At 39.6% G+C, this 26008-nt stretch overlaps 1 protein-coding gene across 2 annotated transcripts in view; it reads right to left on the minus strand.

Moving 5' to 3' along the window:
- Window positions 1–26008, minus strand: part of JARID2 (jumonji and AT-rich interaction domain containing 2) — a 344692-nt gene that overhangs the window by 185487 nt on the left and 133197 nt on the right. The window contains exon 2 of one of the 2 annotated variants that reach the window (XM_050941573.1): window positions 18264–18399. In XM_050941573.1, the coding sequence (XP_050797530.1) occupies window positions 18264–18399 (136 nt within the window). Of the gene's footprint in view, window positions 1–18263; window positions 18400–26008 lie in introns of those variants that run through there. The other variant, XM_050941574.1, reaches the window with a different exon arrangement.

The following is a 26008-nucleotide window of genomic DNA, read 5'->3' on the forward strand; positions in this document are numbered from 1 at the left end:
GGACAAGACACTGTGCTGGATCTTGCAATGCCCCACCAATTCCGTATCCTGTCGTGTGCATAAATGAAAAACTTTAGAGTGCAACACTGCTATGAACTGGATCCCTTTCACAAATGGTAAATTCACTTAAAAAGAAAAAATAGGAAAATCCAGATAATTAAGAATACCAAAAATGATAGCCTGATCAATAAATCCTTGAAATGGACACCCCATTGGTCTTTGATCTGGGATCTGAGCTATCCATACAATAAAGACAAAACTGTATGCATGTTTATTATATTGGTGTAGTTCATACCACCAAAGATTAAACATTTCCTATGTCTTATTCCATGTTTATTTTCTAGCATTTAGAATTTGGCTTTTTAATATTCATTCCCAGGCATTGGGAGAATAAGATCTCATTATCACAAAGGGCCAAAACGAGTTAGTCTAAAATGATTACTTTGATTAGTTTTTAAAAATGGAGTAATTAGTTCAGAATCTGGATTAAATTATTTAGTAGAACAGTAACAGGAAAATTATTATTCTTTACACAACCAGTTACTCCAGCAGGTAGCCAGCCATTCAGTGTTACTAATTCTCCAGCATGTCACAACAGAAATCCCAGCTTCAAATGTGGATTAGTCCATGAAGTGAGTTTAGCAGTATCAATTTACTGTAGTACTCAGACTCTAGTTCAGGGGTAGGCAACCTATGGCATGCGTGCCGAAGGCTGCACGCGAGCTGATTTTCAGTGGCACTCACACTGCCTACGTCCTGGCCACCGGTCTGGTGGGGCTCTGCATTTTAATTTAATTTCTATGAAGCTTCTTAAACATTTTAAAAACCTTATTTACTTTACATACAACAATAGTTTAGTTATATATCATAGACTTATAGAAAGAGACCTTCTAAAAACGTTAAAATGTATTGCTGGCACGCGAAACCTTAAATTAGAGTGAATAAATGAAGACTCAGCACAGCACTTCTGAAAGGTTGCTGACCCCTGCTCTAGTTCATGTCACAAAAAGCATCACACAGTCTTTGTTGACTGGCAATCTCTGCTCCAGAGAAGCTCAAAAATAGGGAATACAGGTAGTAGAGGGAACTTCAAGGTCAGGAATAAGGTGTGTTGATAGTTGTGTCAGGAAACTTGTAATAATCCTCACTGTGCCCATCTGTTCAGCTATAACCATCTGTCACTAAATTGTACTTTTTGTTTTAAAACCACCTTACTACATGTGTTGGATTTGCATAGATTTATAGCATACATGACATCTGCACTGATTAAACAGAACCTAATAACCAAGAATATTCTGTTCAATCAACAATTTTAACACTTGTACATGGACATCCATTTCTAAAATACTCTGTTGGAAAACGGGGAGGGGGAGAACGGGAGAAGCCTGTATTTTAAGAACTTTTTAAGTTGAAAATTTATATTTCTCCATAACGTGGAAATATTGCATAAAGTGTAGCATTGTGCAAAAGCCCTATGGAGAGAGAGAAGGGGAGAGAGGGGAAAACCTAATTTCAAAATAAAAAGGCTCAATCATAGGTAATCATGTACATAAGCAGTGCACGTGTGTGTGTAAAATGTTTCACAAAATACATTTTCCTTTAGACTGTCTAAGGTACTTTCTAAAATTGTATCAAACAAGCTCAGGTATAATCAGACTCAAAATATTTGTATTTACTTGCTAGGTTTATTTTATTTTGTGTTTTGTTGCATTTACCCTAGTAAAAGAATGTACTCTATTTTCCTGCCCATCTTTCATCCTATTCTCTTATCTGTTATGTCCTTTGTTTTGTGTTCTGCAGGTTAGACCATTGGCACTAGACCACTGAGGCATTTGGATGGCCAATAGGGTATCAACAGTACTCCTGTCAAAGACTGGAGTACAAAGTTGACATAAAATTTGGTATATAATTTAGGGCTATCAAGTGATTAAAAAAATTAATCGCACTGTTAAGCAAGAGAATACCATTTATTTAAATATTTGTGGATGTTTTCTACATTTTCAAATATATTGATTTGAATTACAACACAGAATACAAAGTGTACAGTGCTCATTTTATATTTATTTTTGATTAAAAGTGTTTGCACTGTAAAAAGACAAAAGAAACAGTATTTTTGAATTCACCTAATACAAGTACTTTAGTGCAATCTCTTTATTATGAAAGTTGAACTTACCAAAAAAACTGCATCCAAAAATAAAACAATGTAAAATTTTAGAGCTTGCAATTTCATTCACTTCTACTTCTTGTTCAGCCAATGCTTAGAGGAACAAGTTTGTTTACATTTACGGGAGATGATGCTGCCAGTTTCTTATCTACAGTGTCACCTGAAAGTGAGAACAGGCATTTGGATGGCATTGTTGTAGCAGGCGACGCAAGATATTTACATACCAGATATGCTAAAGATTCATATGCTTCAACGACCATTCCAGGGGACATGTGTCCATGCTGATGACGGATTCTGCTTGAAAAACATCCAAAGCTGCGCGGACCGACGCATGTTCATTTTCATCCTCTGAGTCAGATGCCACCAGCAGAAGGCTGATTTTCTTTTTTTGTGGTTCGGGTTCTGTATCGGAATGTCTCTCTTCTAAGACTTCTGAAAGCATGCTCCATACCTCGTTCCTCTCAGATTTTGGAAGGCACTTCAGATTCTTAAATCTTGGGTCGAGTGCTGTAAATATCTTTAGAAATCTCACATTGGTACATTCATTGTGTTTTGTCAAATCTGCAGTGAAAGTGTTCTTAAAACGAACAACATGTGCTGGGTCATCATCCGAGACTGCCATAACATGAAATATATGGCAGAATGCGGGTAAAACAGAGCAGGGGGATGTACAATTCTCCCCCAAAGAGTTCAGTCACAAATTTAATTAACGCATTATTTTTTTAACTAATGTCATAAAAGCATGCCATCTGGAATGGTAGCTGAAGGATGAAGGGGCATAAGAATGTTTAGCAGATCTGGCATGTAAATATCTTGCAATCCTGGCTACAAAAGTCCCATGCAAATGCCTGTTCTCACTTTCTGGTGACGCTGTAAGTAAGGAGCAGGCAGCAATTCTCCCACAAATGTAAACAAACTTGTTTGCTTTAGCAATTGGCTGAACAAGAAGTAGGACTGAGCAGACTCGTAGGCTCTGAAGTTTTATATTGTTTTGTTTTTCAGTGCAGTTATATAAGAAAAATATTCTACATTTTATAAGTTGCACTTTTAGGACAAAGATTGCACTACAGTACTTGTAAAGTGAAGTGAAAAATACTATTTCTTCTGTTTATCATTTTTACAGTGCAAATATTTGTAATCAAAATTTACACTTTGATTTAAATTACACCACAGAATACGATATGCATGAAAACGTAAAAAATATCCAAAGTATTTAATACATTTCAATTGTTATTCTCTTGTTTAACAGCACAATTAAAACTGATTAATCGTGATAATTTTTTAATCGCAATTAATTTGAGTTAATCGCGTGAGTTAACTGCAATTAATCGAGAGCCCTAATATAATTTCATTATGCCAGCTCAATCTTTCATCTGTTATATGAAGATTTTAATAAAGATTATAAACATTAGTATTCAACTGGCACTAATCAGTCACTTGGCTTGTCAATTTATCAGGGGAGCAAAAGAGACAATAAAATCCCCCATACACTTTTTTTTTTTTAAATGAAAAGGATTTTCCACACATTTGTCCAACATAACATACTCCTATCTTGCTGCCCCCATCCCCATAGTATTTCCATACAGTCAAGGCTGGCCTTTCCATGAGGCGGCTGCCTCAGGTGCCAGACTGTGTGTGTGATTATAGACACAAATGTTTACAATGAGCCTTCCAGCCCCAGTGAGAATGTGAATGGTGAGGAGATGCCTGATCTTCCAGTTAGTCAGAGTGCAGGTGACCTGGCAGCTACTTCAGCATCCATATCTCCATCTCAAATGGATGTAACCATGCACATTCCTGAAGAAAAGTGTAGATCAGCGAAGAGTGTGGTGGAGGCGCAAAGAACAACTGCTGCTGAGTTTAGTTCCTTAAGTCTAGATGATCCAGGACTGTGGACCTACTTGAGCAGTGGCCTGAGGGATTTCCTTGTACTGCATGGGCCACAGCAAGTGAAAAACTTCATGTTCCAAAAAGATAATGAAAATAGAAGTTTCCATCCAACATATTACTGACATGAAATCCCCATTGGTGACAAAACTGGAGAGGCCATGGCTTATGTACTCAAAAACCTAGAATGCTGCATACTATTTTTGTTGCAAACCCTTCCAGTCTAATGTTCCACTCACATTGGGTTCCACAGGAACAAAGGACTGGAAAAATCTGGCTAGAAATCTGGCAAGGCATGAGAAGGCAGCAAATCACCAGAGAGCATTCCATAGGTGGAAAGAGCTTGAGAAAAGTCACCATAGATGATCAGCATTGAGAGAAGATTGCATCAGAGTCTCTTTACTGACAAAATGTTCTGAAAAGGCTCGTTGCCATTATGAGAATGCTTGCTGCCCAAAACCTAGCACTGCGTGGCACTTCAAATCAGCTGTACGTGCCAAATAATGGAAAATTCCTTAAAACTGAGGAGCTGATGGCTGAGTTTGATGCTGTACTCCAGGAGCATCTAAGAAGAGTCACTACCCAAGAAATGTACAGTTACTGTCAATGAAAGTCAAACAGAAGGTTGTGGCAGATCTGAAGTCAGCAAGATATTACTCTGTTATTCTGGACTGCACACCTGATATCAGCCATACGAAACAAATTACTTTAATGGTGCATTTTCTAACAACAGAACCTAGTGAAAATGTCCCTGCAATGGTGACTGTCGGAGAGCCTTTTCTAGAATGTATTGACATTGATGATACTACAGGAGCTGGTATGACAAATGTGCTTCTTAAAAAGCTGGAAGATATGGGAATTGTGATAGCTGACATGAGAGGTCGGGGCTACGATAATGGTGCCAACATGAGAGGAAAGAACAGAGGAGTGCAGACACGGATCCAAGAGTTAAACCCTCGAGCTTTTTTGTCCCATGCAGTTCTCATTCATTGGTCAGTGATGCAGCATCAGCTTCTAATAACACTGCTGAATCTTTTAATGTAATTCAAAGCCTTGATGTATTTTTCTCTGCATTAACTCATCGATGGCAAATTTTGAAGCAACATCTGGAAACATCCTCTCTGACACTGAAACCACTGAGTGCCACACAATGGGGAAGTTGAGTGGAGGTGATAAAGCCTGTCAAACATCAAACTGGGAAGACAGATGCCATAGTTGCCATTACGGAGGATAATGCTATGACAGAAATTGTTCCTGGGAGAATAGTGGCAGAGGGAAATGGAATCACCAGAAACATGAACTTTAAATTTCTGTACAAGCAGCAAAGAATCCTGTGGCACCTGTAGACTAACAGACGTTTTGGAGCATGAGCTTTCGTGGGTGAATACCCACTTCATCGGATGCATCCGATGAAGTGGGTATTCACCCACGAAAGCTCATGCTCCAAAACGTCTGTTAGTCTACAAGGTGCCATAGGATTCTTCGCTGCTTTTACAGATCCAGACTAACATGGCTACCCCTCTGATACTTCTTATTTCTGTGTTGCCTACTGTTCTGGCATGACATACTGTTTGAAATAAATGTTGTAAGCAAGAGACTCCAAGGTGTTGACCTTGATATATCTGGAGCAATGGAACAACTGGACAAAGCAAAGTCATACTTACAGTCTTACCAGTCAGATGAGGGATTTCAAACATTCCAAAGAGTGCATGGAAGTTGGCAGAGGAACATCGCTCTAAAGCTACTTCCTCACCCATTCAAGAATACAAAAGTCACCAAAGAAGACGACACTTTGATTATGAGTCACGGGATAATCCCATAAGAGACTCCAAACAACAATTCAAAGTTGAATTCTTTAACCAGGTGCTAGATTGTGCAATACAGTCAGTTGAAGAATGTTTCATGCAGCTCAAGGAACATAGCAGTATATTTGGGATGTTGTATGATATTTCAAAACTCCCCACTATACCTGAAGACGACCTACACCAGTAATGCAGGGCACTAGAGACAGGGTCGACACATGATGATACGAGTGATTTAGGTGATGAACTGAAAGCCCTTTCAAGATACATTTCAGCAGGATCAACTCCAAGGTTGTTCTGGAATATATGTGCACAAAGATGATGACCACCTTTTTCCAAATGGTTTTGTTGCTCTACGCATGCTTCTAACACTTCCTGTAACAGTTGCCAGTGGAGAACGCAGCTTCTCCAAGCTGAAGTTAATAAAAACACATCTACGCTCCACAATAACACAGGAGAGGGTGGTCGGCCTTGCAACCATCTCAACAGAGCATGAGCTGGCCCAGACTGTGGATCTTCAAAAAGCAGTTCAAATCTTTGCAATCAGGAAGGCACAGAAAGCACCACTTTGATTATTCAAACAGATAAAAATGCCAGTGTTTACTATGCAGACGAAAAAAGTTAAATTTGCTGTTCAGTCGTTTGAAAGTTAAGTGTTACTTAAAATTTTTGAACAAGGTATTTAAGTTGTTAGTTCTCCTTTATCGGGGTAGGTAGCAGAGCAGTAGAACAGGAAGAAGGCAGAATTGAGACCTTTCAAAGTTTTGGCCCAAGTAAGGGGGAATGGGAGTGTCATTTGAGCTCCCTGCCTCAGATGCCAAAATGTTGTGGACTGGCCCTGCATACATTAAAATAGGGGCCTTCAAACCTTTTTCATAGTGTGAACTGCAGCTTACTAGATAGATTTTGTTGTGGACCACCTCCTCTCCCATTTGCAATCCCATAACATCCCTGTAGCAACTGTTGTAATTTTGGCTTCTTTTAATGCAATTTAGCACCTGGAAATAAGGAAAAGCAGCCAGCACCATGGGACTAGCCAGTTCTCTGCACTTCACCAGAAAGCATTCCATAGATCCCAAGTTGTCATATTTTGAAAATTGATGCTCTAAGCAGATCTTTCTGATTTTCAATATCCTGAGGAAATCCGATCACCTCCAATCTGTATAAAACAGACCTATCTGCCTGCCAAAGGAACGAGTGTTTTTCAGGTCCAGGTGTTAGGTTTTATAACAGGAAGAGTAACTAGTCAGATTATCTAGCAACTATATATATGCTCTCAAACGTCTTTGTAGGATTAATTCAAGGTATGCTAAATCTGTGCATATTCAGATACAGAAATGAATGGACAGCATGACGAGTTAGAAAAAGTAAATCTACAGAAGAAGTGATATCTTGTTTTGATTTCTAAAACAAGCACATAAAATACAGAAATTGATGGAGAATAAGATTTGACAGTACTCCAAGCTCCATCACATAGCTGAAATGTAAGCTGTGTTATTTCTGCTGCATACATCAGCTATAAAAAGATTCCACAGTCTGAATTTAGCTGGCAATTTTATTGCTACAGGAGGCAGAACAGAATATAATTTGCTCTTCCCTAGACTACAGCAGCCTGTGCTGCTGACAGCATCCAACAAAAATGTTTTAGGCAATAAACTGAAGCAGATATTACCCTAGATCTGGAATGCACTTTTGTTTTCTGTTGTGGGCAATGGTGGATTGATTGATTTAAATCAGGATTAAACCCGTTGGTTTAAATCCAAGCAATTTAAACCAACAAGCAGGAAACCTTGATTTAAATCATCCATTTTAATTTTGTTTTGCATTTGTACTTTTCAATTATTTTCCTAAAGAAAGGTTGAATCTCGATTGATAATCATTAAAACATGTTGCTTTGTACCCAGAGATCACCTTTATGCTAAATTTGGTGCTTTTTTTTTTTTTTTTTAAATAAACACTAACCAGGAGGATACCCTATATCTACATTTATTTTAGCAATTATGTAGCTTAATTTACATTTAACAGTTTCTTAACTTTAATTTTTACTATGTTAGAAAATAATTAATGATGCATTTCTTATGTTACTAAAGGATTAATTTTTTACTTGAGATTTGTCAAGCTCTATTTGAATGAAACTTAAAATTCAATTAACAATGCACAAGCCAGCATTTTAAAATGGTTAAATAAAACTACCTTAAATGTGCTTGATACATAAGAAAAACTTTATCAAAATACATTTTACATTTCACATTAATAGAGTTTAGAAAGAAAGGAAGTGGTATCTATATTGAGTGAACGGCACTGATTGTTTCTGTTTATCCTTTACTTCAAGATCTTAGAACTTTACAATTTATATATCTTCCCCACCCTCCATCATCCATAGTTGGCAATGGATAATTGTAGCAAAGTGATATTTTTAGAGTCACCAACTATAAAAACCACAGAGGTACAATAGCAGCTATTTGCAAAGGTCTGTATAATGTTTCATAGTTAGAAAGAGATGCAACACAGTAATGAGTCACAGTGTTTTCTATATCTTTTGCCGGGAGGGGGGAGAAAGAACTGGGGGATTAGGGGAGTGGTGGTCTTTTAAAAAAAAGGTTCCTCATAAAATTGAAGTTGCAAAGAAGGCATCATTTGAACACAGCGGCATTGTGCAGGTGTTACTGAGGGCATAGTTTGGTCTGTAGGATCTTTATAAATCCAGTGATGATGGATAAAGTAGAAAAAACCCATCCTGATTCTCAGAGCCCAGTCTAAATGTACAGAGCCTGGCAGTTAGAAAAATAATTGCATCTTTAAACTGAAAAGGTGTGATATTAAAATCAATCAGTGTGACAAAAATGAGAACCAACATCATTTGTTAAAAATAAAAACAAAAACTGTTCAGAGTAGAACTGCACTGTAATTATTATTTATTGGATTAGGATTTTGAAATACTGTTATTGTAATGAATTCACCTGAAAGTGAGAACAGGCATTTGCATGGCACTTTTGTATCTGGCTTCGAAAAGTATTTATAGGCCAGATCTGCTGAACAAGTATTGTAGTGCAAACTCTTTGTCCTGGAAGCGCAACTTACAAATGTAGAGGGGTTTCTCATTACATAACTCCACTCAAAAACAGAACAAATGTAAAACATTAGTGCCTAGGAGTCCACTCAGTCCTACTTCTTGTTTAGCCAATTGCTAAGACAAACAAGTTTGTTTACATTTACCGGAGACAATGCTGCCTTCTTCTTACTTACAATTTCACCTGAACATGAGAACATGTATTTGCATGGCACTTTTATAGCCAGAATTGCAAGGTATTTACGTGTCAGATATGCTAAACATTTGTATGCACCTTCACGCTTCGGCCTCCATTCAAGAGGACACTTCCATGCTGATGACACTCATTAAAAAAATAATGTGTTAATTAAATTTGTGACTGAACTCCTTGGGGGAGAACTGATTGTCTCCTGCTCGGTTTTACCCAAATTCGGCCATATATTTCATGTTATAGCAGTCTCGGATGATGACCCAGCACTTGTTCGTTTTAAGAACACTTTCACTGCAGATTTGACAAAACACAAAGAAGGTGCCAATGTGAGATTTCTAAAGATAGCTACAGCACTTGACCCAAGTTTTAAGAATCTGAAGCACCTTCCAAAATCTGAAAGGAATGAAGTATGGAGGATGCTTTCAGAAGTCTTAAAAGAGCAACACTCCGATGCGGAAAGTACAGAACCCAAACCACCAAAAAAAGAAAAATCAACTTTCTGCTGGTCGCATCTGACTCATATGATGAAAATAAGCCTGCATCAGGCCACACTATTTTGGATCGTTGTCGAGCAGAACCCACTATCAGCACATCCTCTGGAATGGTGGTTGAAGCATGAAGGGACATATCAATCTTTATCTCACCTGACACAAATATCTTGCAACGCTCTGGCTACAACATTACCATGTGAAAATCTGTTCTCACTTTCAGGTGACACTGTAAATAAGAAGTTACCAGCATTAACTCCTGTAAATGTAAACAAACTTGTTTCTTTAAGCATTGGCTGAACAAGAAGTAAGAGTGAGTGGACTTGTAGGTTCTAAAGTTTTACATTATTTTATTTTTCAGTGCAGGGTTTTTTTGTACATAAATCTACATTAGTAAGTTCAACTTTCACAATAAGGAGATTGCACTACAGTACTTGTATTAGGTGAACTGAAAATACTATTTCTTTTGTTTTTTACAGTGCAAATATTTGTAATAAAAATAAATATAAAGTGAGCACTGTACACTTCGCCTTCTGTGTTGTAATTGAAATCAATATATTTGAAAAATGTAGAAAACATCCAAAATGTTAATAAATGGTATTCTATTATTGTTTACCAGCGCAATTCATTTTTTTAATCATTTGACAGCCTTAGTAGATATTCTCTCTTCAAACATGCATAGTTAATTTAGAAACCAGTAAAAGAGGTCACTCTTATTCGGCAGCATTTTGTCTTAAGAGACTGCCCCCAAAGACTCCTAATATATACAGGGTATGATTCTGCTTCACCTTTATCATAATACCTTTGTTGTGTTTGCAGAGGTTGTACATGCAGATTCTACGTAAAAGATATGTCAGAAATAAATGCACCACAAATTATTTGCAACTCTAAACTATTTGTGTATCCCGGTTTTTGGACCTGGCAGATATGGAGGCAGAAAATACATAATAATATTCTAGACCAGTGGTCCCCAACGTGGTGCCCGTGGGCGCCATGGCGCCCGCTGGGGCATTTATGTGCGTCTGCCTAGTGGCCAGCAGGGGAGAGAAGCCGCGGCCCTGCACCTGACGAGGACAGAGAACTCAGGTTGTGAGCATGGTGTTCTCTGTTCCCAGCAGGCGTGGGGCCCACCTAGTGCCCAGCCGAGGAGACAAGCTATGGGCCCGCACCTGCCGGGGACAGAGAATTCCGGGGCTGTAGGCGCCAGTGTTCTCGGCCCCTGGCAGGTGCGGGGGCAGTGGCTTAGGCCAGAGAGAAGCCGCGGCCCTGCGCCAGCCAGGGACAAAGAACTCTGGGGCTGCAGGCTGTGGGCGCCGGTGTTCTCTGTCCTCGCAGCTTCTCTCCAGCTTCTCTCTGGATTCATATATTATGTTATACTAAATATGATGTTTTTCGTATTTAATGTATAAATACAAAATAAGCCTTGAAAAACTGTTGGCGCCCGTCACACTCTTCTGAAAACATGAACGTGCTACTGGCCACAAAAAGGTTGGGGACCACTCTTCTAGACCGATATACTTCATCGTCTTGTTGGCTGATAGTGAGTTATACTGAATTGTACCAATGTGCTTCAGTTGGATTTGGGCATTAATTATAATAACAGCCATACTGGATCTAGCCCAGTATCCTGTCTTCTGACAGTGGCCAATGCCAGGTGCCTCAGAGAGAACAAATGGAACAAGTAATCATCAAATGGATCCATCCCCTGAAGCCCATTCCCAGCTTCTGGCAAACAGAGGCTAGGGACACCATCCCTGCCCATCCTGGCTAATAGCCATTCATGGACCTATTCCCCATGGTCTTCTCTAGTTCTTTTTTGAACCCTGTTATAGTCTTGGCCTTCACAACATCCTCTGGCAAAGAGTTCCACAGGTTGACTGTGTTGTGTGAAAAAATACTTCCTTTTGTTTGTTTTAAACCTGCTGACTATTAATTTCATTTGATGGCCCCTAGCTCTTGTGTTATGAGAAAGAGTAAATAACACTTCCTTATTTACTTTCTCCACACCAGTCATGATTTTATAGACCTCTATTATATTTCCCCTTAAGTCATCTCTTTTTCCAATCTGTAAAGTCCCAGTCTTATCAATCTCTCCTCATATGGCAGCCATTCCATACCCCTAATCATTTTTGTTGCCCTTTTCTGAACCTTTTCCAAGTCCAATATATCTTTTTTTAGATGGATTTATATAGAGGCAATATGATATTTTCTGTCTTATTATCTATCACTTTCTTAACGATTCCCAACATTCTGTTCACTTTTTTGACTGCCGCTGCACATCGAATGGATGCTCTCAGAGAACTATCGGACTCAATGACTCCAAGATCTTTTCTTGAGCAGTAAGAACTAATTTAGACCCCATCATTTTGTATGTATAGTTGGGATTATGTTTTCCAGTGTGCATTACTTTGCATTTATTAACACTGAATTTCATCTGCCATTTTGTTGCCCAGTCACCCAGTTTTGAGAGATCCTTCCGTGGTTCTTTGCAGTCTGCCTGGGACTTAACTATCTTGAGTAGTTTTGTATCATCTGCAAATTTTGCCATTTCACTGTTTACCCCTTTTTCCAGATCATTTATGAATATATTAAATACGACTGGACCAAGTACAGATCCCTGGGGGACCCTTCTCTCTATTCTGGAAACCGACCCTTTATTCCTACACTCAGGTTCTCTCATGGATTGGTAAATGGTTAATAGATAAGAAACATTCTTCTTATCCCATGATTGCTTACTTTGCTTAAGAGTCTTTGGTGAGGGACCTCGTTAAAGGCTTTCTGAAAATCTAAATACGCTACATCCACTGGATCCCCCTTGTCCACATGCTTGTTGACCCCCTCAAAGAATTCTAGTAAATTGGTGAGGCACAATTTCCCTTTACAAAAACCATGTTGACTATTCCAACAAAATTATTTTCATCTATGTGTCTGACAATTTTGTTCTTTCCCATAGGTTCAACCAGCTTGCCTGGTACTAAAGTCAGGCTTAATGGCCTGTAATTGCCGGGGTTACCTCTGGAGCCCTTTTTAAAAATGGGCGTCACATTAGCTATTCTCCAGTCATTTGGTACATAAGCGGATTTAAATGATAGATTACAGACTATAGTTAGTAGTCCTGCAATTTCACATTAGAGTTCCTTCAGAACTCTTGGGTGAATACTATCTGGTCCTGGTGACTTATTACTGTTTAGTTTATTAATTTGTTCCAAAAGCTCCTCTAATGACACCTCTATCTGGGACAGTTCCTCAGATCTGTCACTTAAAAAGAATGGCTCTGGTTTGGGAATCTCCCTCACATCCTCAACCTTGAAGACTGACATGGCGAATTCATTTAGTTTCTCCGCAATGGCCTTATGGTCCTTAAGTGTGCTCTATTATGTTGTATTTTTATTTAAATTTAAATATTAATTGTTACTATTTGTATTACTGTAGCACCTAGGAACCAGTCTGGACCACAACCTCTTTGTGTTAGGTGCTGTACAAATACACACATGCACGAAAAGTAAGCTCTTTGGAGCAGACCTCATCTAACAGCCATATATGTAAAGGGGAGAAAAATGAATATTCCACCAGAACAGCAGGCATACTATACTCAGTAAACCAAAAAGCAGACTGAAGATTTAAAGAGAAAAAAAATACATGAAGGTTTTGTATCTCCAGGCCCAACACCAACGAGAACTCATCTTCATGCTTATAAATTCATCAACTAGGTCCAGGACCGGTGCTAGGGGTTTTAGCGCCCTAGGTGCATGGAAATTTCACCGCTCCATGCCCTGGTCCGCGGCTCCGGTGGAGCTGCCACAGTGGTGCCTGCGGGAGGTCCACCAGAGCCGCGGGAGCAGCCAACCGTCTGCAGGCACGACTGCGGCAGCTCCACTGGAGACGCGGACCAGCGGACCCTCCACAGACACGACTGCAGCAGCTCCACCGGGGCCGCCTGCTGCCCCCTCCGGCAAAATGCCGCCCACCAATAATCCTGGCACCCTAGGCGATTGCCTAGGCCGCCTAAATGGAAGCACCGGCCCTGACTAGGTCATGTTTATACACAAGTTTGGGAGAATATATTGAGCTAGCATATTTGGAGTCTATTTCATTCATCAGCTTTATGGAACAAACCTAAAGTTACTGACAAATTTTATGAACATTGGAGTATTTCTGCTGTCTGCAAAATGACTACCTCACCATCTTTATAGTATACTATTACTGATTATCTTACCAGAAAAAAATTCTTTGCACTTTTATCATTTTTGAAGGTAATGCTACCATAAACAAAAAAATCTAAAAATAGGATTGTAAAAGGTCATAAAAGTTTGGTTTATGAGCTACTCTTTTAAGGGCTCTGAATTCACTCATGTAAACACAATGCAAGCAATAATTAAATCTTTTTTTCTTGTACAGCCATATTTTACATTTAAAGCTACGTGAGAAAACTATTTCAATGAGAACTAGTTTTCCTCTTGTAAGAGGACTACTAAAAATTGGCATCTCAATCCCAAACACACCAGTCTCTACTATTAAAATTTTAATTCAAATGACAGGCAATAATAATCAAAAGCACAGTACAAGTCCCCTTTGTGTTTTCCAGTGTGCAAAATCATTACTACAATCTAAGATAAAAGTATCCCATTTAGTTCTACAAAGGGTTTCCTGACAATTTATAGAAACATCCTAGTCTGATTTTTTTGTTCCCACATGTTGGAAGAGAACCTAGTGAACAAAAGGCATATTGTACAAAAAAGGATAGCGGGTCATTCTATACCCTGAATATTTAGAGTCATCATAAACATACTGATATAGTATGTTTCATCAGCTTCCTATATCCTTCCCTCTAAAAACCCCACTGGTTAAGTATTGGGGGAGGGGAATGTTGTAAGAAGGGCACAAAGACAAATGCTAAGTGTACAAAATAATTTTTTTTAACTAATTACTAAAAGGACAAAAAATGAGCTAAAGAAAAAGGTATGATGAGGAAGGCTGTCCTTAAGGAAACTACTGAACACTAACCAGGACCGGACAAACACTATTCTGCAACAAACTGAAAAAGCAAGGTTTGTTTTAGAAATAACTATCCACTGTGATTTCTTTATCAGTGATATGGGGACACAGTAGAGTGTTAATACAATTCAGCTTTCAGTATTTTAAAGACTATTTTAAACAAAAATAATTACATCAATGTTTTCATTTAAAAGTCTTGTATTATACACACACAGCCCAGTCAGTCTCCTCTAGGTAGAGCCAATACAAGCCCTACTGTAGATATAGGCTCCCACAGATGTGTCCATTTCTACTGGATCTGCTTTTCACACAGGCAGCTGAAGTGGTGATGTAAATGGTTCCAGCTGGCAAAACAGTACGTATACTACAGCTCACACTGGTTTTAATTCTTTTTGAGGGCTTGTTTGTGACTAACAATTTGTAATCCATAAAAATAAAGTTTTAGAAATAGTGGCTGCATAAGGTTATTGAATGTTTCCTTTGCCCCTTCCTCCATCACACAGAACTTAATAGTGATAAAAATACACTATAGGCTGCATGCCCGACATATTTCTAAAAAGAAGGGGAGATAGTGGGAAATATCCTAGCAATCTGGACATTGGTACCATTGCTATGATAATCTAACTTGGGGTCCTCATCTACCTGCGATGGAATTCTGAGTACCTAGAAGTGCTTGAAGACAATCATGGTATCAGAGTCTGCTTTCTGCTTCCAGATATCTGACTTTTGCAGTTTGCTGGAGGATGCTCTCCACTGCCTGCAACACATGGTAAGAGCAATACCACGATTTTATAATGCTGGAGCGAAGGCTGTCTCTCTCTCGAATTTAAGTACATAAAACAACATTCAGGCACTTAATAAGGGCCCTCCTTTCTATAAATGCTGAGCACATGTAGCTCCCACTGAAGACAGATTCCCATTGAAGTCATCGGGAGTGGATAGTGTTCAATACCTCTGTAAAGTCAGGAGGTCATTTAGATCCCTGACTTATGGTCCCCAAGATTGAAAATTCTGTCTCATGCATATAAAAAGAAGTAACACCAAATTCTCTCCCATATAGGACCTATGCCACACAACTCTTGAACAACTCCAATCAACTCTCAAAGGGGTTCTAACATTTCTCTCCAACAGAGTCACAACATTCTCACCATTGCATAGTAACCTCGTGAAAATTTAAGTATGATCTGCATCTCCTTATTCCCCATATCGTAAGAGTTTTAAATTTAAATTAATGTATGTGGCCATATTTTTTTAAAATTGGAGTGTCATGAATATATTCTTAAATATCTTTTCCTCCATATCAGACCATTTCTCCCTCTCTCAAAACCTCACCCTTCTTTTAAATGGTGGTGGTGGTTAAACAGATTCAGTGAAGGACCGTTGTCTTCCTCAAATGCAACAGCTCTGCAGCTGGATACCTAGTGAAACATTTCATTAACAGAAAGGAATTAGAAAGGAAGCCCTTCTGGCTCAGAAAAAAAGTAGGGTATATCTATACTTCAGCTGAAGTTTCAATTTCCAGCTGCAGCAGATGAACATCCACTGCTTTGATCGAACTAGAACACTAAAAATAGCAACGTAGCCACAACGGCATGAATGGCAGCATGGGCGAGCCACCAAAGTACAATGCTGTCCAAGACCCTAGGTACATACTTGTGTGCCTAGCTCCTGCTACCACCCACGCCAGTGTAGCTTCACAACTCTTTTTAGCATGCTACCTCAATCAAAGCTAGGGTGCATACATCTGAGCTGGAAATTACCACTCCAGCTGCAGTGAAGACATATCCTTAGTCATCCATGTGTGTGGAAGGGGAGATTGTATTATAAAATACCAAATTAGTAAGGCATATTCTGAAGACACAGGCCATGCCACTGCCAGACAAGACTATGGCATACTCCGTGTCTGGTACCTGCACTGAAAGAGCATTCCCAGCCAACTCAGTTTTCATCTAGGCTGCCTTTGGAGAAACCAGACACCATAAAACCCTTAGCCATCCTGTAACCTGGCACACCATCAAAGCTTTCTAACACACAATTACTGTGCTTCACGCCTATAGATTTTTTTGCTTTGACTAAAGAAAACCCCCACAATGGAATAAGAAACTTAAAAAAAAAAAAAAATCATGCTTGACAGATGATCAATGCAGCAGAAGTGTTGGAGAAAAAAGAAAGCCAACACTGTTTTGCATACACCTTCAAGCTTCTTAGTGGCTTGCGGCTAAAGCTAGAGTGACCCTTCCCTTCAGATTAGTATTTGATATTATTACTGACTTCAGAAGTAAGAGAGTATTCCTTAATCACATTGAAGAGGCTATAGTTTATCTGACGCAATAACTTAAACGTACACAGTGTGTATCTATCCATCCATCCAGGCCAGTGGTTCTCAAACTTCTGTACTAGTGACCCCTTTCACATAGCAAGCCTCTGAGCGCAACCCCCCGTTATAAATTAAAAACACTTTTATATACTTAACACCATTATAAACACTGGATGCAGAGTGGAGTTTTGAGAGGAGGCTGACAGCTCATGACACCCCATATAATAACCTTGCGACCCCCTGAGGGGTCCCAACCCACAGTGTGAGAATCTCTGTCTAGGTATTCCACTAGTGTCTGCCTCCCCGGGAATATGTCAGCTTCTCAGAGACTCCAGTGAAATTTGACTCACCATGTCAAAAATGGAAGCTGCCTACAAATATGAATAATCCACCAAGTAAGCGCCCAGCTGTTGCTTTAATGTATTAGTGCATGTACAGTTATTCATATGCTGACAAGCATCTGGACTAAGCCTCTGTAAAGAAACCTATCAGCTTTTGTCAGTGAAGAGAGAAACACAAACTCGCCCAGAGACCTGAACACTGGCAGGCATTTTCCATTTTCAACCCAGCATGATAAAACCTATGTAAGGAAGGGTTGTGTATCACTGAATGAACCCAGAAATGCCACATTTTATACTCTCCTTTGAAAGTATCACAACTTTCTTACTCAAAAAGAGAGAGAGCAAAGTACTGAGAGACTGTGAAACCATTCCTTCATTGGCCAAAGGTTTTAATGACAAAGATGAAAATTAAACTCTTTCCAACCTCAGCAACACTTCTCTATTTTCACCTCCCCCTGCCCCCGCTTCCGCCCACTTGCCTCCATTATGGAGTGGAGAAAGTTGCATGATGGGAACTTGATCCCTAGCCCAGAACGATCCCTGTGCGACTCATTTCTGCCCCACAACAATTTGTGAACATTTCCCAAAAGGCATTGTGCTGGATGGTGGCACATGGCCCAGTGGGTTACCTATCTATGGTGCACCACACTTTGCATTGACACAATCATTTCTGTGAATACGTGCAGCACTGACACAAGTGGCCAAGCAAGTACGCACATAAGAAATACGCTAACTCCGGCAGCTGTACACTAACATAACTTGTGTCGACCAAAGGTTTTAGTGCAGACATGGCCTCAGTATCCTGCTTTTATGGCGCCCCAGGTCTACAGAGTTTGTTGGGGACAAATGAGTCAGTAAAGGTAAGCATTCAATATCCAAGTTCTCCTAAATTGTGCCGATCAAAAGGACAATGTGTTTGTCAACCTGTGTATTGTCTTCCTGCTTCTTAAAACTAGCATTACACTTAAAATGACAGCACTCTTCCAGTTGAACCAGAGAAGAGACTTACCATTCACAGTCTTCAGACTCCCACTAATGCCGTCACCATGTTGCCTCTTCTGTGCATTTTTGAACTCCTTTAGAGATAAGTAAAGCACCTTTCGTACCACCCTCTCCTCTGACCACGGAATCCCATCGCTGTCATCCTAGAGAAAATGTTAATGGAAAGGAAACATTTACTGGAAGGATCTAAACAAATTAGTTCAAAAGATATCTTCTATCTAGACAAAGAATAAAAACTGTGTAGCATGCAAACCCTATAATTTGAACATCAGTGGCATTAACACATGACAAGAACATGGAAATCAGACCATTAGTCCGTCTAATCCATTATTCTGCTCCTAGCAATAGCCAATATCAGGTACTACAGAAGAAGTAAAATTTATTTTTAAATCCCTATACTGAACCCTACTGCACAGAGAAATTTATCCCAATTGGAAAATATTCCCCCATTCTCAGAGAGCGGTAAAAGTAGAAACAACACTGAATTGAGCTACAGAAAACACTTAAGTAAATACAGTGTACCAACATAACGTTGTCATTTATGTGTCTTGATACTGCCTCATGCCTCAATATTTTATATACTGATACTATATCAACTGCTCACTGGTATAACAGTGTATCTGGATTATACTAGTACAATACATTTGACTACAATGAAGTTACTGTAGTTTAATAGAGTAGAACAATATGGAATTTGGCCTGTGGAGCATATTGTTTTCTAAGCTACTTTTAGGAGACAAATATTGTATTGCAAAAAGGAACACTAGAGTATGTAGTATTTGGTAGTTGCTTTAGTTAAAAGGTTAGTTCCTGCAAAATTATTTCCCTAACACTTTTAGCATTCACATCAGTATAGTTAGAAAATGGTTCTAAGGGCATGTGTAGGAGTAAGGTAAGTCTTTTTGCATCTCATCTTCTTATGCTCTAGCTTTCCTGTTGTGGTCTCAGGATTCTTACAATGATAATTTATGGTTTCTAGCCCTAGAATTCCTCAAGGGCTGTGTCCCTATCAAGTGGGAGGATTAGAGTTTTCTGGACAGCCCTTGTTTACACAAGCATACCCCAATGCACTGCCACACTTCACTGAGAAACCAAAACATCACTATCAATGATCCACTCCAGAGGGCAATAGGGTTTACATTGTGTGAGAGAAGTGACCAACAACATTAACTTTTTAAAAATAAACTTATTTTACGGTGACTATCAGCACCTTTTCTTAGCTACACCAGTGAGATATTTGAGGCTAGGAGGAGCCTGTTGAATGCTAAGCATACATCTTTTCCTCCCAATTGCCTGACTGATTACTTGACCAAAATATACATATATGAAGGCCAAACAATGACTACAGTGAAAAAAAGTTAGTATCCTGGCAGTAGGGACATGCTACTATACTACAAACACACAGAACTATGCCCAGATAGCTTTTGGAATATATGAAACTTCAAGCCAAGAAAGCAGACTTTGTAACATTAATGGGAAAATTCTTTAGGCAAGTACTTTGAAGAAAATGGTGATTTCAATTGCCTTAACAGTTATTTACACAAATTGAATTTCTGTTTGCCATTTTCCTGCCAATACAACTTCAGTCCACACGTTTCTCCTCTCCCCTACTAGGCATGACCAGAACTGGCAGAGCGAGGACAGTAATCGAGTTACAGGTTTCCACGCTAGACATAACTTTAATAAAGATTAGCAGGCGTGTCACTTGTGTTTTTCCCCCACACACCAACACATATTGAAAGTAAACTACAGCAGGGATCGCTTCTGATGTAGAACAATGTTGACAACAAAGTTTGTCATCACTGCTGGCAGCATCCTGATCTCTCAGTTAGTTAACAGATGAGAAAAGCACGATGATTTAATTAAGAGTTTTCCCTTAGTGGTAAAGGTATTTTTGCTCAGTTAGAAAAAAGGCCATGACATCTAATGCATTTGTCTGAGCTTATCCATTTAATGTTTATAATATGAAGAGTCTACTGTTTCCTTAAAATGTTAAATTGGTATTTATACATGCTGCTACACAGATGACTGGGGCGAGGAAAAACTGTGGTGTGCTTTAAATGGCATTTCAAATATGGCCTGAGGACATTACCTATGAGTTGTGATGTCATGGTTGAGTTATATGGGGCATCCAAACAAGAAGCAATAAAACTATCACCCTACACAGTTACATATTTTGTTTAAACTACAGATATGAAGCAATTAAGAAATCATAAGTCAAGAAACTCCCTGGTGCCTTTTTCTTAGATCCACTGACCCTAATGGAGAAACCACTGGCAAAAACTGCTTGGCTCTCACTTCACCCCCTCCCCACCCACAGCAATTGGAATAGACACTCCATGCCCTCAGAGACCTGAAATTCACCTGAAAACTCCAGCAAGGGCCTGTACTGATCCCGGCAGATAAAAACACAGCTTTTCTAAATTCAAGAAATCCTACTGAAATCCACTTCACTATGATATGGAAGCTGACTGCCAATGAAAGAACATGGCAGAATATTTTGTTCCAATGCCATCAGAGTAAAATTTGCTGACACTGACCTTTAAAATATTCCTGGCACACACTTACCAGTGAGCAGAGTGCAACTTGAGTGGGTGACCTATGAAATGTACAGCATATTCTCTGGAACATCTCAGTTACAGACACAACTCAAGAGGAAGTAGTAAAGGAAAATCTAAAGTGAGAGGCATGTCTAACCTACTTAGGTTTAGACAATTCACTTTTTTTTTAAGTTACTGAAACATGAAGATCAACGCTTTGATCCTTCTCCTCCTACAAAGTACTACAGAGCCAGAAGAGGCCCTGGTAGAACTTTCACCAGGACATAGTGCAATTGCACAGTGAGAGTTGTTTGTTACTGTTTTTGTTTTAAAGTTGGCTGCCACAGCCTTACCACAGAACAGTCTCTGGTAACCTCACACCTGTTGAAGGACCTGATGATCAGCAGTTCCATCAGAGAACAAAGGGGTTCCAAAAATTAGAACAATGATAGATATCTGCAACCACTAAAGCTATAAGATTACATTTCACATTATTACAGAGCAATCTTCTCCTTTGTGTAACTGTAGAGCCAAGACGAATCATGCACGCTTAATCTTTACACCATAATAGTGGTACTTGCAATTTATATGCCCCAGAAGAAGGGTGTCTCCACAACCAGAACTTCCACCCACCCAGAGTCCTACCCACACTGCAATATGAGAAGGCCACAACAAAGAAGCCACCCCACTTCAGTAAAGACTTCAATTTTTCCAACATAGTATCTTTCAAGAACAGCAAAATAAGGGATCAAGCCATTGTCAATAACCATGGTTGCACATCTCCACATCTAAACAAGCAATAAAAATGTATCATCATCATAAGCTACATTTCCCCTCAGGCATCCAATATAAAAACAGACCGGAGGCAGAAAGCAGCTGACCTGGAGCCAACTGCATTCTTTCAGCTAGTAAGTTCCAACTCTTGACACATTTATTTAGTTCAGAACTTCGGTCAGAACTTTGCATCATAACATCAGTGAAGGAAGACTTGCCGAATGCCTCACTTTGTATGCTACCAATTAGGTTAGTTAACACACCTGATAAAATAGGATATGTCTATACTACCTGCCAGATCAGAGGGCAGCGATGAATCCAGTGGGGGGTCGATTTATCGAGTCTACTCTAGACGTGATAAATCGATCCACGGGTGCTCTCCCGTCAACTCCTGTATTCCATCTGCACGAGAGGCACAGACGGAGTCGATGGGGGAGCATAAGCAGTCGACTCACTGCAGTGAAGACACTGTGGTGTTTGGAATGCCTTATAGTAAAAGGCTCAAGGAGCTCACTCTAGTTATCAAAGCAATGGCTAAAAGGTGACCTGATCATAGTCCAAAAGTAACAGAAACAGAAATGCGATAAGAGATCTAGCAGACAAAAATGTACAACACGATGCAATGGCTGGAAGCTGAACCGAGTCAAATTTAGACTTGAAAAAAGGTGTACAATTTTTTTTTTTTTTTTTTTTTTTTTTAACATGGAGGGTAGCCAACCATTAGAACAACTTACCTAGCATTGTGGTGGATCCTCCATTATTGGAAATTTTAAAATCAAGTTTGGATGTTGTTCTAAATAAAAGCTCTATTTCAAACAAAAATTAAATAAGTGCAAATCCTATAGCTTGTGTTAAACAGCAGGTCAGACTAGATGATCACAGTGCTTCCTTCCAACCTTGTAACATATGAATTAATTTTATTTATAATTGAAGTAGTACAAGTCCCAACAAATCACAGAGTTAAAATGCTAATTACGGTATTTCTTTTAAATAATTACAAAAACAATTAAAATTTAATTTTCCTCATCTGCTAAACAATGATTGGGAACTTTGGATCACACATTTAGTATCTAAATATCAGGGTACCGAAGTGCCTGCTAGTGGCAGATTGCTGAATACAATATGGAAGAAGAAAAATACATCATTCCCTATGATTTGGCACACAAGCCTCTACCAGGCAGAGAGAGTAGTAAGCTTCTGTAGAACCTTGAACTCTGCTAAATGAACCAAGGACAACACTGTTCCAAGGTAGCTAGCTGGTTTGTACATTTTTCTTTTATTTGTAAAATTTCATACGGTTTTTGAAGTAAGTGACAAACTATTGTCATATACAAATCATTTTAAAGTGGTTTTAGTTTAAGTTCTTTACCTGTGCCACTTTGCACCTCGCAATGCAACCAGAGTTTACAATTTGTTCACTGTGGGTGAAACTCAACCCTGTGCTGAGGGCCTGCAACAAGGACTATGCGCCACTTAGGTCCCACTTAAGCTCCATTTTGAGAATTTAAGTGGTGCATAGGCTCTCTGCACAGGGTTGAATTTCACCTTTTTAATGCTACTGCTTTTACAACAAGCACCAAAAGCACTATAATTTCTATATTCATTCAACTGATACCACATTCTTAGGCTCGCCTAGCCTTTAGCAAATAGTTCATATGGTAAAAAAGCACCTGAAGCAAGGGCAAATGCACACAACACAGAAGGTTATTTGTTTTACTTAACATAAATAGTTTAACTGCAAGGATGGCTTTATTTAAAGAGTAAGGACTTTGTAAGGTACAAGGATAGCTATAGACAGGTAGGTTATGACTCAGTATGTCTGGCATATTTCTAGCTCTCTTGGGTCTTTCCCCAGCAAGCACTTCTTGACCCCATTTCTCATGCCAAGTTGCCATGAGCAAAACAGTAAACAAACCCAGTCAAACAAAAAAAGCCTAGCACAGGAGCCAGCAGTTGGTAAAGATTACCATGCATTACCCACTGCATTAAATGAATATGCTTTCATGGTTTGGCAGCCCCAAGGGAGTCCTCCCACAAAGGTAAGAAGGTCAGTCTGAAGCAATGGGAAAAATAAGCCACAAGTTTCTGTCCTTTCCTCAGGAGATATTTTTGAGCAAGACCTACCTAAAAGACGTTTTTCGTGCTGGCTAAAATATGTTTTCAGTTGTTGTTTTTTTTATATATAAAGTAAAGTATATAATTTTACTCTCATTTTTATCATAAGATCAGAGTTTGTGAAATATTGCAAGTTAACAAGCCTGGAGATCACTCCCCCATGTACAGCACAGAACTCCCCTTTATTGTCCCACGAATGTCTCTCAACCTTGTTCTGGAGTCACAACTTCTAGACGTGAAAGCTTAGTTCTGTCCTCACACCCAATAAACCATTGTGCTCATCACAGACTCGCAAGAGAATTTATACCTACAGCACAGGTATGTGAAGCCAGGTGTTTTAGAGCTTTCCATTACTCTACAACACAGCTGTTTAAAGTAAAACATTCTAGTAGCAATCATTCAGCCTAGATTTTCTATAGTTAAGTGCTATATTATGCTTAAATAGAGCTATATGCAGTTTGCGTCTGATGACGTGGGTATTCACTGACGAAACCTTATGCTTCAATACTTCTGTTAGTCTATAACAGGGGTAGGCAACCAATGGCACGTGTGCTGAAGGCAGCACACAAGCTGATTTTCAGTGGCACTCACACTGCCTGGGTCCTAGCCACCAGTCCAGCGGGCTCTGCATTTTAATTTAAATTTTAAATTAAGCTTCTTAAACATTTTAAAAACCTTATTTACTTTACATACAATAGTTTGGTTATATATTATAGACTTAGAGAAAAAGACCTTCTGAAAACGTTAAAATGTATTACTGGTACACGAAACCATTAATTAGACTGAATAAACGGTGAATGAAAGGTTGCCGACCCCTGGTCTATAAGGTGCCACAGGACTCTGTTGCTTTTTTACAGATCCAGACTAACACGGCTACCCCTCTGATAGTTTGCAAGGAGATATCCCTAATTTTTATGGTTTACTAGTTTCTACCAAACTCTGAATAAAATTCACACATTTAATATTTAGCTTTTTTTTTTTAGCAAGTTTAACTATCCAGAGGATGCAAGTGTTACTCATTTAAAACAAACTTTTTATATAAATACAGTGCAAAAAAATAAAAGCTTGTGAAGGAGTTAAATTGATGAGGATTGATAAAGTTTTATGGATACAGATTTCTGCCTGCTGAGGAACCTAACGTCCTGTCTAATGTAGGAAAATAGCTAACATTTTTTAACGTGTCCTAGCACATTGTCAAATATGATTTTGCACCTAACAGACAGTCTAATATTAAAAATGGCTTATGAATTCCATGACAAGCAGCTAGAGTCATTCACAGGGAGGAAGGGATAGCTCAGTGGTTTGAGCATTGGCCTGCTAAAAGCAGAGTTGTGAATTCAATCCTTGAGGGGGCCACTTAGGGAACTGGGGTAAAAATCTGTCTGGGGATTAGTCCTGCTTTGAGTAGGGGCTGGACTAAATGACGTCCTGAGGTCCCTTCCAACCTTGAGATTCTATGACCAAATGGCATTGTTTAAAATAGGGGTGAACAAACTTTTTTGCCTCAGGGCCACATCTGGGAATAGAAATTGTATGGCAGGCAGGAGGGGTAAGGGCTCTGGTTGGGGGTGCAGGCTCCGGGGTGGGGCTGGGGATGAGGAGTTTGGGGTGCGGGGAGAGGCTCAGGGGTGCAGGCTCTGAGCAGCGCTTACCTCAAGCGGCTCCCGGAAGCAGTGGTGTGCCCGTTCTCTGGCTCCTATGTGCAGGCGCAGCCAGGCGGCTCTGCACATCGCCCCGTCCACAGGCACTGCCCCTGCAGCTCCCATTGGAGCACTCAGGAGCCGGAGCAGGGCCGTGCTGCGGCTTCCAGGAGCCACGTGGAGCAACCCCTGACCCAGCGCCCTGGCTGGAGCACCGGAGCGGGGCCACGCCGCGTGGTGCAGGCCCCGCCCCAGATAGAGCTTCCAGGCAGGCTTAAAACGGCTAGCAGGTTGGATCTAGCCCGCAGTTTGCCCATCCCTGGTTAAAAAGGTGTTCAACTGTGTTTACATTAGGTGCAATGTCGTGTTAAATGTGTTGGCTAACATGGGGGGAATTCTCTCTATTAGCAGTACAATTAGCATTTAGTGCTTTAGGTATTTAGATAGAAAATTTCCTAAGAAAAAAAATATCAATTTTTCCTTTAAGACCTTCTGGTACAAGGCAGCTCTTGTTTAGTAGGTATGAGGTTAATTTGGAGAGAACCCTCTTTTCACGATTGCTGGAGAGAGGGGGAAAGGAAAAACAAAAATATCTTCCCTTCCCTCCCCACATGAGGCTACTAAGGGGGAACATCACTCCACATCTTTTCTACTAGAGTTTCCATTCCTGGCAACCTACACTC

The sequence above is a fragment of the Gopherus flavomarginatus genome, chromosome 2 (assembly GCF_025201925.1).
Source record: "Gopherus flavomarginatus isolate rGopFla2 chromosome 2, rGopFla2.mat.asm, whole genome shotgun sequence".
In the NCBI taxonomy this organism is placed as follows: Eukaryota; Metazoa; Chordata; order Testudines; family Testudinidae; genus Gopherus; species Gopherus flavomarginatus.